At 41.8% G+C, this 11,812-nt stretch overlaps 3 protein-coding genes across 5 annotated transcripts; all 3 read right to left on the bottom strand.

Moving 5' to 3' along the window:
- Positions 1–63: 63 nt before the first annotated feature.
- Positions 64–3,598, bottom strand: LOC105184842 (stabilizer of axonemal microtubules 1-like). The gene is made up of 6 exons (XM_011143923.3): positions 3,441–3,598; positions 2,734–3,011; positions 1,986–2,306; positions 1,486–1,735; positions 1,074–1,345; positions 64–615 (listed from the first exon to the last, which is right to left on the bottom strand). The coding sequence occupies exons 1-6, from the start codon at positions 3,516–3,518 to the stop codon at positions 354–356; spliced, it is 1,461 nt and encodes a 486-aa protein (XP_011142225.1). The 5' UTR covers positions 3,519–3,598; the 3' UTR covers positions 64–353.
- A 196-nt stretch (positions 3,599–3,794) lies between these two features.
- Positions 3,795–8,034, bottom strand: Pi4KIIalpha (phosphatidylinositol 4-kinase II alpha). Of its 3 annotated transcripts, none has more exons than XM_011143921.3 (7): positions 7,667–8,034; positions 7,150–7,550; positions 6,879–6,997; positions 6,303–6,795; positions 5,956–6,221; positions 5,731–5,870; positions 3,795–4,911 (listed from the first exon to the last, which is right to left on the bottom strand). In XM_011143921.3, the coding sequence occupies exons 2-7, from the start codon at positions 7,457–7,459 to the stop codon at positions 4,818–4,820; spliced, it is 1,422 nt and encodes a 473-aa protein (XP_011142223.1). In that variant the 5' UTR covers positions 7,460–7,550; positions 7,667–8,034; the 3' UTR covers positions 3,795–4,817. The 3 variants fall into 3 exon arrangements, with proteins under 3 accessions (XP_011142223.1, XP_011142224.1, XP_025160956.1); XM_011143922.3 differs by having other exon boundaries at positions 7,150–7,536; XM_025305171.1 differs by having other exon boundaries at positions 7,150–7,508.
- An 818-nt stretch (positions 8,035–8,852) lies between these two features.
- LOC105184845 (uncharacterized) lies at positions 8,853–11,591 on the bottom strand. The gene is made up of 8 exons (XM_011143928.3): positions 11,228–11,591; positions 10,844–11,141; positions 10,612–10,765; positions 10,392–10,534; positions 10,080–10,264; positions 9,622–10,003; positions 9,320–9,550; positions 8,853–9,237 (listed from the first exon to the last, which is right to left on the bottom strand). Exons 1-8 carry the CDS (start codon positions 11,342–11,344, stop codon positions 9,080–9,082), a joined length of 1,668 nt encoding a protein of 555 aa, XP_011142230.1. The 5' UTR covers positions 11,345–11,591; the 3' UTR covers positions 8,853–9,079.
- Positions 11,592–11,812: the final 221 nt, after the last annotated feature.

Below are 11,812 nucleotides of genomic sequence, written 5' to 3'. Positions count from 1 at the left end.
ATTTTAGATGAATGGTTCACTTTATCGAAAAAGGAAGAATCCTTTTTCTCTAAAAGGCTTCGCTTAGGATATGAGACTGTGGGAAAAATCATTTTGCAAATAGAATATTTCTTTTTTTTTTGGGTGTATACGATTTCGAGCAGCATGTATGATAGCTTCTTTTTTCTTCCTGCAGAACTTTAACGCCGCAGATAATGGATTATATCTGATGGCGAATTTAAGGAGACATTTCTTTGTTTGTCACTATGAATGTTACTTTATTCGCAATCGAGTTCTCGTCGGAGGAAATCTCGGAACCTCGGCCGATATTGTCGGCAACCTTGAGATTGACTCTCGCTACAAACGCGGTCGATTTAAGACGCCGCTCTTGCCGGAGCACACGAAACGTTATCTTCCTCGTCGTTGGGACAAGCGCACGTCTGCTCGACCTCATCGGCCTCGACGTAGTGACCTGGTGCCGGGTAACTCATGTGATAGATCGTGTCGCCGGTCATCGGATGCAGGGGAGGCTGATATTTGCTCTTTCGCGCCCACGGGATCTCTTCTTTAGACCGTGGCGCCCACGATTGATAGGATAATTTATTTACCGTCTCGGCGTCGAATTTAACGTGCGGCCTGGATGAAGGATGAAAGACATGTTGCGAAATCGTCACGATTACAATTCACAAAAACTACGGAAAGTGGTTACAACTCATCCGTTACCCAAGATTCTCGCGACCGCGGATCGCGGCTACAGGTGCAGTGTGTCACGTAACTCGAATGAAAAATTCTGATCTAATTCTAAATTCAAGGCCGGGTGTGGCCTCACGTGAGGCGATTTTAAGCCTTGGTTATCAGTAGAAGCCTAAGGAACGTCGCGCAGGACGAGAATAAACGGCGAGAGAGGCGATGTCTCGATCCTCTCGAGCGCTTCTCCTCGAAATACCTCTGCAGCAACTACTTACTCTTTGTACGGACTTTGTCTCTTGGACTTTGCAATGGCACGCGTGTAATATCACGTTTTAATTATGCACATCTGCAGCCTCTTTTCCGTTTCTCCTCCTCCTCCTCCTTCTCCTCCTCCTCCTCCTCACCTGCAATACTCCCTGACGGGCTTGTAACTATGAACGGGCCTGATGGCGCCGGGCTTTACGTAAGACAACGCGGTGGTCGTGTCGGCCTGCAACGGCCCGTCGGCCGTGCGAATATTGTCGCTCGGGACGATCCGTTCTGGCCGGGGCGCCGTTTTCGCCACATACTCGCTGCGGCTCGTCGTCTCGGACTGCATCGCACCGACCCCGAGAGCGCTCCTGTGCTGCGGCAAGAACGGCTCGCGCTTCTCGGTCCAGACTCGCTGATAGCTCAGCTGCGGGCCGATTCACGTAAGCAATGATTATTCATCGTCGCGGATGACGCGACGCGAACGAGTGTCGGCTTGGGAGAAAAAGAAGAGAAAAAGAGCCCTCGTTAGCGAACTGCCGCGATTCGCTGAGCTGCTCGCGGCACCTTGTTGGTCGTGTCAGTGAGCATCTTGGCGTCGGGTATGGAAATACTGCCGGCGGGAACGAACGGCTCCATGCGAGCCCCTTCGCCCGGCAAGTAGCTTTCCTTGTAGACGGTCTTGCCCGCGAATTCCGCGCCGTAGGGGAATATGTACGTCGCGGCCGGCAGGATCGGCTTCGCCGCGTCTGCCGCGTCGTTCTCCAGGTAGCTCTCCGAGTAGGTGGTCTTGCCGCACATCGCGGTGATCGGTCGCCTTCAACACTCGGAGATTAAGCACAAAGCCGATACTTCGTGATCATTTTTAGTGACTGTTGGTTGTTGTCACTTGTTTGATCGGGAAGCAGTATATAAAATGAAATATATGTGACATAATATTTCGTTTCGACATTTTCGCGATATCCTGTTCCTCTACAACATCGTTTTTCTCATAACTGTCCTTCGGGAGAAGCGTCTTTTTTTTTTTTTTTAAGAAAGTCCTTTCGGACGGATGCGTTTATACTCACTTGTACATGGGCTTCCTCGCCCAAGGATATGACTCCTTCTTACCGATGACGAAGGGCTGATAGCTCAGTTTCTGCGTCGTCTCGTCGGGAAGAGGTTGACTCGGCGGCTGATACCTCAGCCTCGGTTTGAAACTGACCCTCGGCTCCATAGGTCCTGGAGGCATGTAGCACATCCTCGTCATCGTCCTCTCCTCCAACGGCGCCGAGCTTGTGCGAATGTTGCCGCAGGGTACGACTGCTTCCGGTCTGTCCACGCGCTTCGCCACGTAATCGCGACGGACCGTCGTGACATTCTCCATCGCACCCAGACCGGTCATCGGTCTGGCGCGTATGAAGTCATTTGGACATTAGCTCGAGCCTTTTCGTCATCAGCGTATCTACTGATACTGGAGAGGCGTACTCTCTTCGACGTATTTTCTGCCGCTTAGCGTCTACTACAGCCGGGGAAGAGAACTTCCCCGTGCTTTGAGATCATTCAAAGCTTGACTCGCTGACACGCTTGAGAAGTCAGCGCGTCAACGTCTGTCCAAATTTACCCTAAGTTATCTACGACTCTTATCTTCCAAAATATAGGCCACTCTCGTAGCTCGCGCTCTTTCCCTGATAGACAGCCTGTTTGTAAGCCGTCATATCGAGTGGCTGATTCTTTCGCAATGTATCATACGATATCGCTCGCAACATGTACAGACTGGATGGTGAAAGCATGATTGATGCTCACAACGTCCATCCGCGGGATGATCTCCCTTACCTACGTTTCGGCACGATCGGCTCCCGCTTAACGATCTGCCACAAGGGCCTGTAAGACAATTTGTTCGTCGTATCATCGAAAAACCGGCCGGTGCTCTTCTCGAGAGAACGGACCGGACGAATAGGTTGCGGTCGCGCGTGACATGCCGCTGCCGGGTCGACATTCAGATAAGACAGATGGTACGTCGTGCTGGTCTCGAGTCGTCCCGACGGGCTCTTGTACAATTGCTCTGGCGCGAAGGACTTTGCACGTGGCGGCTGCACGTATCTCTTGGCGTACTATTGTATGCATGTATGTGTATGTATGTGTATTACAAATACGCTCCATAAATTACAGTTTCTTTTTTAATTTATACGGACAACTGGTAATTATAATTGCATATAATCGTATCGGTGATGTAATTATAATTATATAATATTATATATTACAGCATACAATTATATAATATATATATTAATTATACATTGTATAATTGTATATATATTATATGTGCAATTGTAGCATATATTATAATATAAATATTATATAATTATGACGTGGATTTGTAGAAACCGAGTACGAATAATATTACACAATTGCGAATGATAATGAATGATAACGAAACAGCTACCTTTAATTCGTAACGTCGGTGTTACTGGAAATTGTCGCATAGTAAGCGCTACGTAAGGGCCATTGAGATTAACTAAGATCAATTCATGCAATATTACTTTTCTACTACATGGACACGTTATCGATTTCGTCAATGGTAAGGCTTTTCTCTTCGAACAGGACTCGATAACCTCCATTCTCGTGGGTTCCGATTCCTCTTCTCGTCTCTCTTATCCTGTGTTTTATTGATGCGCAACCGCATCAATATCTTCCGCATAAACCGTAATCGTTAATAATAATTATCAAAACACTTAAAATAACAAAATAATATATCTCGGTGCCGGAGCGTCATGACACCCTTAAAAGCGATAGAACGCGCTTGATGTGATATAACACGGAGCGGAACCAACTTCGCGACATTGTTGACGGAAAATTATATATATATATATATAATCGAAATAAACATATGATAATACAATCACAGGATTCTATTTCTCTCACAATCGAGTACGGCGTGTTATTATTACAAGAGAGAAGACAGGCGAAAATATATGATCTCATAAAAATTGCGCTAGAAACTCTATATCTCGTCTATGCGCCTCAGTAGCGGTTTCATTTGTACTTAACAATTAGCGTCATTAATATCTACGTGGAATTCTCTGTCGTCGATACGTATACGCCACACGCGACACCACGTGTATATACCACAAGATCACAGTTTACAACTTGGAAAAGTATCGTGTAAGATTCAAGTATACTTAACGATCGACTCTTCGGGACTAAGTGAGATAGCTAATCTTAAAAGTAGCAGAACGAAAATATATCAAACGATCAAGCGCTTGTCTCTCATACTTGTTTTCCAATGCCTAAGCCATGGAGCGATACGCCAGTCGTTCTCCAAATAATGGCCTATGCATGTCGTAATTACCGATTGGCACGAGCTCTATGCGTGTGTGTGTGTGTGTGTGTATGTGTGTGTGTGTGAGTGTGTGTATTTATTAGGAAGACATGAGAAAAAGAGAAAGAAAGACACACATTTTGAGTACCTGTAAAACTGGCACGTGTGTCTTGTTTGTGGGCTCATATGTTGCAATCTAATCTTCGTGCGCGCGCGCGTCTTTCCTTTTCTTCGCTGTTTTTCCCGTACATTAAGCGCATTGAAAGGATCCCTTTTAACGTTATATATATATATGTATATATATATTTACTGTATACAATATAATTATACGAATATTTCTTATATCCCAATCGAACTGAAAGAGATTATTATAAATACAGGACAGCCTAAAAAGGACAACCGCCCGTTTGATCGATCGATCGATCCGCGGCCGCGGCATGGAAATGAAACTTACGAAAGAGAGGTAGAAATGTAGGATAAACTTAGAAAAATAAGTGACAATATTATTCGCGGCGCGCAGGATCGTTTCTCGTTTAACTGACACTGACACCGATTCACTGATTCCGATCACTCTGCTTGTAGCTGTAAACTCGCGTCCTCAACACCAGGAGAAGAATGGACTCTTATTCTGGAAGCGCTGGGTAAATGTGTCAGAAAATGAGAACAACCTTGGAGCGCCGTTTCCTTTGGCCCTGTGAATAGAATAACGTGTATGGCTGCTGCCAGTTCCACTCAATTTCCATAGCGTTTGTCGACAGATTGAGGTATTTGCAAAATCGAAAACGATAAACTAACTTTCAAATTTCTCTTAGTCAAGAAAGTAGAAATGTTGAGAGTTGGGAAAATCTCGTAACGATATTATATAATCTTTTAAAAGAGAAGTATAACCCAAGTAAAAATAAAATGGAATTTTGAAAAATTGTTTTTGCTTTAAAAAAAATATTGCATATAAAATTTGTGCGATTGGAATACAAAAAGATAAAGAGAAATCGTAAGAGTATTAAATCAAGATAATAAATAAACTACGATCAAATAAAAATTGTAGGATTATACACATATAACGCAAGTTCCTCGCAAGTTTTGAAACAAGCGTCTCATACATGGCAGTTTGTCCTTACTATATATAAGCACTTTTTGTGCACCTTTGACGCACTTCACGCGGAATATTTTTGCCCGCTACTGGCAGACTTCGAGATAGGAACATTTTCCTTGCACATAAATCTGTAAGTCTACATACAGTCTCTATAACTGCTTTAAGGAATTCTTTTCACTTACTTTTTTATATGTTACTTTTTTTGTATGCTAAAGAAAAATATTTCTCGTTTAAATAGATAAAAAATAACGTTACGACTATAAATCCCCATTATCGACAAATAAGTTTTTGTAAGACTCACAATATTTCATAATAGATAAGACTCATTATTTTTTTTATAATAACCGCTAACAGAACAAAGTTACGACAGTGACAGCGGCAATCAAAATATCAAAAAGGAGTCTAAATAAATATATACTTCTCCACAATAACAGCCGGCATTTGCACCAATTGCACAGGACTCTTGGCATCTTTCAAGGCTTGTTGCAGATTTAAGATCTGTCCTCGCATCACGCTCATTTGTCTATCAAAGTGGTGCCGGTCGAAACCTTTATCTTGCTACAAAGATAATGTACGAACCATGTTTATGATGTCATAATATGAATGAGCTGAGCTAAACAGACGTACAAAGTGCGACACGTACTTTGAATAATTGATACAAGTCGTCACAAAGATCCTGTACAAAGTTCTGATCCGAGAGTTGTGGTAGAACCAATTCTCTTGTAACCTCGCTGAACGGTTGCTTCGCTTGAGTCAACCAAGCCCAATGATAGGGATACGCCCGCCAAGAGTCCGGATGTTTGAAGGGGAAGGCCAAGCCGTTGTCTATCGCAGCAATCTTCACTTCGCCCTGCTCGTTTCCGTTTTTGCTGACGCTAGTGTCGTATTTGATCAACCAATTGTCGTTACCTGCGACACACACACGGAACACGTACCATGCATGCGTGTCATCTTGCGGTGTCTATGAGCTTTTCAAAAGGCTTTCTTTACCTCTGTCCGTGTTCCTGATGATGTAGTCGAGGATGACTAATCGCTCGAACTGCAGCTGAAATTCCCGACTGAGACGCGCCGGCAAGGATTCGTTCTCCCACCTCCTCAGCCAATAGTCGGCGTCTTTGTAGCCATCCACGAAAACTTGGAAAGAGCCGACCTTCGGAGGTAGACCGATGCGGTTGAAGTGCGAGCCCACCGTGGGGAACTGGTCCATGATCGCCTGTTTCATGCGTGCCTTCTGACGGACCAAGCGCGGATAATTGAACACCTCGCTGACGAGCTTTACTACTCTGGTGTTCGGTACGATGCCAAGGCCCAGCTTGCGATCAACCAGGCTGGCGCCCGCCTCGCTCAGGTAGCCTTGATTTGGAATCAGGCAGCTTCTGCCGAAGCAGCAGGGACAGCAGAGCTTGTGCATCCATTTCGTCCATTTCGGATTTAATCTGCCGTAAGGCTCTTCGTCTTTCGGCTTGAATACACCTATTATTTTCTGACAAAGAGACAGACGATATACAGACGATTAGAAACAACGAGTGTCTATTGTTGATCTTGCCGAGCACAAGCGCATCTTACCCCCGCTGGATTTTTTACAAAATAACTCCCGCTGGAGCCCTGGTATATTCTCTCTGGATAAACTCCATTGTCTATCGCGCACTCCGCTTGCCATACCAGCTCGGAAAATTGTGGGTCATCTGTAACAACACAGATATATTTATAACACACATATCACAACACGATTCCCAGGAAGGTTATGGATGAGTCATCGGCATAAGTATACACAGTTGGAGGCACGAAGCACCTCCGTGACTCTGAGAAGCCTGCAGGAGACTAAGCAAATACACACCTGAAAATCTGTTGAATGTAACGTCGAGCTCCAAGCGACCGAGGAGAGGCTGGCTCTCCCGGTCGATCCCGGAGGAATCTATGGCTAGGGTTTGGTCGTTGCTCAGACCCGGAATGAACTCGACGTCGGGCAGGAGGTCGGTGGCGACCGCAATTGGCTGGTGATTGTCGCTCTGCGACAAGCGGCTGCTGGGCGCGATGGACAGATCCACCAATGCATCGGTCTCCACCAGAGCGGCAGGGCTGGTGTTGTTCTGGCTATGGTATTCTCGGTAAGGCACGTGCAGCTGCCGCTGTTCGGAGTCGCTCATCACAGATCGCTTCACCCGGATTCCACGCCGCTCCAATTAAGCGGACACTCTTCCGTTTGTTATCTTTTTATTAGCCGCTAAGATCGGGAAACTTGGGAGCAGAGTGATAAAGAAAAAGAGAAGATATCTGTCTATATGTATATATGTGAGTATGTGTGTGTGTGTGTGTGTGTATGTATTTTTATGAGCCGGTGAAGGAAACCCTACCTATAGTGCGACATTCCCGCACAATTATCGTCCGTCTGTCAGCGACGCGTGATACACTTCGGAGGAAATCCCGTGTACGTGCCAGCGCGCGATGAGTGCATTAGCATTGTCTATGCGTCATGCGATCTCGTATGTACGTGAGTACGTAGTAATAGAACGGCGATACACACAGCTGTGGTCATCGGCTTCGAGTGCGGGGAGGGGGCGATCTAACCCGATTAACCAAAATGCGGTCCGTCATTCCAGCGACGGACGCTATCAGCTGATAGGATTACCGCCATACTTGCTTCATGCGCTGTGGTGCTGCTTCACTGTTCTCGCTCGTTTGTTCTCTCTCGCTCTCTCTCTCTCTCTCTCTCTCTCTCTCTCTTCCTTTCCTCTCTCTCTCTCTCTCTCTCTTTCGTCGTGTTCTTTTTTTGAACTCTCACGTTGCACAACACGGACGATACGATTACACGTTTTGCATCACACTCGCCACGTCGTCGCAAAAACGCAATTGAGTGCTGCAGTTTTCGTTTTTGCTTCGCTACTGCTCGTGGTTACGAACGCTGTCTAGCTGGTGATCGAGAGAGTGTATTTTTCGCAAACTGACAACAATCGGAGATTCAATGAGCTTTACGGACGGACCTCTGGAAGCCGTGCAAAATGTCAAAAGATTTCGAGCCTTACCGCGCGACTTATCGCGTCTTACAATCACTGGACAGTGAATGCAGTGTGTTGATGATCTCCGAATATGTAAGACGCCATCTGAGTTCATTTTCGTCTTTTAAAAGCACAGACCTGCATTATTCAAGCGTATTTAAAGGTCTACAGAGACTTCGCGCGGAGACCTAGAAATACTGTTTCGTATTCTTGCCGCGTGAGGCCGCATGGTGACCAAAGTTAAGTTAGGATTTGCTCTTGGCTCCTGTGGACCTTTAAAATTTGATTTAAAAATAACAGCAAAGAATTCTCAGTTTATGAACCTTCAATCTGACTAAATCATAGAAGAATCATAGAAGATAGTAATATTTATTTAATTACTCTTTTTTTTACATTTTCACTGTTTTCCAACATGTGTGCTCTTCCATGAACATATGTAGTATGTACATTGTATGTGCAAAAATATAGACATCTATGAATTATAAACTGTTTAAATAAAATAACATGAGAGATTGTGAAGTAAATATAATATAAAATAGGACCGTGTCTCAGATATATGTATTTTACATGTAAGTGCAAATCTATATATCTGATAAGTCTGAATAAGGCTCTAAACTTTTCATTTAAATTAAATTGTTGTTGTTAATTCAACTAATAATAACTCCAGTCACTAATAATACCTCTAGGAACTTTCATTTCCATTGAATACTTTTGTCTATGATGTTGGTTTCAGTCATTCACAATTTGTACATCTTATCAATATTCAATATTTTAGAATATATACGATGAAGATGATACCACAGAATTAAAAAGATTTCTTGCTTTTCCATTAAGGACCTTTGAGCTTATCAGATGTCCTGATATTGAACGACGATATTTCTTCAATATTGATCGTTCATAGATTGAACTTGGACTGTATAATGTTTTTCCTAAAGAACACATGTTAATTTACACATGTTAAAACAATATGAAGATTTCAGACATATCAGGACATTGAAAATTGTAACAAACCTGTGAGACGTTCAGGTGTTGGTTTGGGATTATGTAGTGGTCCAGAGTACAAGGGCAAAGTTGACTTTCCATCAGGTGTAACTGGCTCACCTTTAAAAGAGTATCCACGAGGAGACAACCATCCGCTCATATTGTTCCAAGAAGAACTGCTAAAGGCCGGCGATGCCGTAGACCATTTAGGTGGGCAGTACTTACGTTTGTTGTACTTGCTAAATAGCTGCTTATTCTTATCTAGAAATTGTTAATATATTTCTGTGACAAAAGTTAATCCCCATGGAAAGTATGATTTTAACGACTGATACCTTTTATCGGAGATGGACATAATGTTTGGTGGAAGTGATTGTCATCTACATGTTGATTCAAATCAAAGATAATCTTAGGCGATTCCAAGAGTATGTCTTTGTTCACGATGAACGTATTATCCGTGTCGAGACAGATAGGAATATTTCCGACTCTTCGAGAAATACGTTGTTCATCCAGATGTATACCGTTGAGTTTTACGTCCAGCGCGACAAATAACGCTCGTAGAATTTCAATCTTTTTGCAAGCTTCTTTAACATACCGCGAACAATGTGATGAATCTGGCAAATCGATGATGTTTATATAATGTAGCATTCCTGCAGAAGCCAAAGTGACTAACGACAGCAGAGTGGAAAACGTAATAGTGCCATTCGTGTATAAAGTCTGAATCAAACGTTCAAAAAGTGAATGACTTAAGAAGTAAATTTGCATATTGAATATATATATATGTTTATATTACCTGTGTATGTAATAGACGATTGTCACCATTAATTTTGGGTAATTCATTTGCATCAAGTACTTCTGGATTTGAGATTAACTTTAGAATAAGCTCGCACAAATATCTGCAGGATTCTTCCAATTTGTTTAATTTCTCCTTCTCGCTATATATATATTGGAGATTTTTCAATATATTTCTTCTCCATACTAAAACGTTAGAAGTAACAGATTATTAAAATATGTAATATTTAAGAGACTATAGAATAAAATGTAAAATGTACAATACACACATTTCACACATACACACACATATATTCAGAAAGGTAATACCAACTATTTATGATGGCTGAATATTCGACATTTATTAAATGTTCTTGAACCAAAGGATGTACTAACATATCAGATATTAGCTTCTGTATGTTTTGTGTTCTATCAAATATTTCTGATTTGTATACATTTTGTAATTCCATTTCACCCCTAAAATACATAATATAATTGTGAAAAAATTATGATACCAATTTACTATGTGAGCCAATATGATATCTAGAATTTACTTCAAAAAGTTACTTGTAGTATCCAAAATTCTCTTTGCCTTCTTATGTGTTTTTCTCGCAGCTCTGCACCTTTCGGCAATTATGTTGTTGAAGTATGCTACGGTCAAATCATCTACTGGACCTGTACATGGTGCACTCAGCAATTCTTCTTGAACTAAAGAATGCACTTTAGATAAGTGATGATAGACAGAAAAATAGCTATCTTTATTCTTGCATTGAACATATTACCCACGTTGATTTTTAATGTAAGCTCTGAGAGCAAGTTGTGATACCTTCCACATGATGATTAAAAATTTGGTTCCTCCTGCATGCGTTAAGTGAGACGTCAGTATTGTTGGAAAATTAATGTCTGGATTATCTCGTGACAAAACAGAAAGGAAGTTTTTCATTCCATTCCGATATACGACTTCATCCTTCTTGCATAATAGCGGCCACTTGACCATTCGTTTGAACAGCTTCGCGTCGTATATAGTAGACAAATAATGAGACACGTGTAGAAAACCAACTGTGTTGGGCTTGTCAAACATGTCCTTTCAAAGAAAAGAATGCTCTTGTTGAAAAAACTTGCGATAAGATAAAATAAAAATATATTCTCTAAACTCTTTTATCACTGTACCTTCTTAAAGTGTTGCCGAAATTCAAAAGATGGCAATATCACTTGCATCAGCAAAAACACATTTTCGTAAAACGACGTATTAATGGCTGTAATATGATTCTTTCCTAGTCTGTTCATTGCAACAATTTTTATGAAAATTCAATAGCAATCTTTATCTTATCTTTAATTTATCTTATCAATGGTGTTTGTTTATGTCGTTAAATATATTCAATCTGCATAATCCGTACTACACATAATTATTCGGCGGAACATCAAGTAATGCAAACTAAATGTTATCTAACGAGTTGCTTCATGTTTGTATACAACATGTCCTTCAGCGATATTTTTCCCATGTGTGTTGTTCGTTTTACAGAATATTAGATACTTAAAGAAAATTTAATTAAATAATTGACTAAAATATAATATAATAACGATAATAAAATTTTCCCTACCAACAGAGAAATGTAAAATAACTCAAAAACGATTGATTTTTTCTTCTCGATTGGAGAATGGAATCGTAAGATGCGCGATTTGCCGCTCTTTTTCAAATTTTATTAAAATCCGCTATGATATCGACCAACTTCGTAATATTAAGCCGGATGGTAA

Source organism: Harpegnathos saltator, unplaced genomic scaffold (genome assembly GCF_003227715.2).
Source record: "Harpegnathos saltator strain DR-91 unplaced genomic scaffold, Hsal_v8.6 scaffold676, whole genome shotgun sequence".
Classification (NCBI taxonomy): domain Eukaryota; kingdom Metazoa; phylum Arthropoda; class Insecta; order Hymenoptera; family Formicidae; genus Harpegnathos; species Harpegnathos saltator.
This window is presented reverse-complemented; position numbering and strand designations above follow the sequence as displayed.

What these genes read in the sequence shown, in the direction of transcription:
- LOC105184842 (XM_011143923.3), bottom strand. Translation starts at nt 3,518, where the DNA reads ATGGAGGTTATCGAGTCCTGTTCGAAGAGAAAAGCCTTACCATTGACG. An exon ending in CCGATCGTGCCGAAACGTAG is followed by an intron (nt 2,307 to 2,733) that starts GTAAGGGAGATC and finishes CATACGCGCCAG; the next exon opens with ACCGATGACCGGTCTGGGTG. An exon ending in TCACTGACACGACCAACAAG is followed by an intron (nt 1,346 to 1,485) that starts GTGCCGCGAGCA and finishes ATCGGCCCGCAG; the next exon opens with CTGAGCTATCAGCGAGTCTG.
- Pi4KIIalpha (XM_011143921.3), bottom strand. Translation starts at nt 7,459, where the DNA reads ATGAGCGACTCCGAACAGCGGCAGCTGCACGTGCCTTACCGAGAATAC. An exon ending in TACATTCAACAGATTTTCAG is followed by an intron (nt 6,998 to 7,149) that starts GTGTGTATTTGC and finishes GTGTTGTTACAG; the next exon opens with ATGACCCACAATTTTCCGAG. An exon ending in TTGTAAAAAATCCAGCGGGG is followed by an intron (nt 6,796 to 6,878) that starts GTAAGATGCGCT and finishes TCTCTTTGTCAG; the next exon opens with AAAATAATAGGTGTATTCAA.
- LOC105184845 (XM_011143928.3), bottom strand. Translation starts at nt 11,344, where the DNA reads ATGAACAGACTAGGAAAGAATCATATTACAGCCATTAATACGTCGTTT. An exon ending in AGCTTACATTAAAAATCAAC is followed by an intron (nt 10,766 to 10,843) that starts GTGGGTAATATG and finishes TGCATTCTTTAG; the next exon opens with TTCAAGAAGAATTGCTGAGT. An exon ending in AACACCTGAACGTCTCACAG is followed by an intron (nt 9,238 to 9,319) that starts GTTTGTTACAAT and finishes TGTGTTCTTTAG; the next exon opens with GAAAAACATTATACAGTCCA.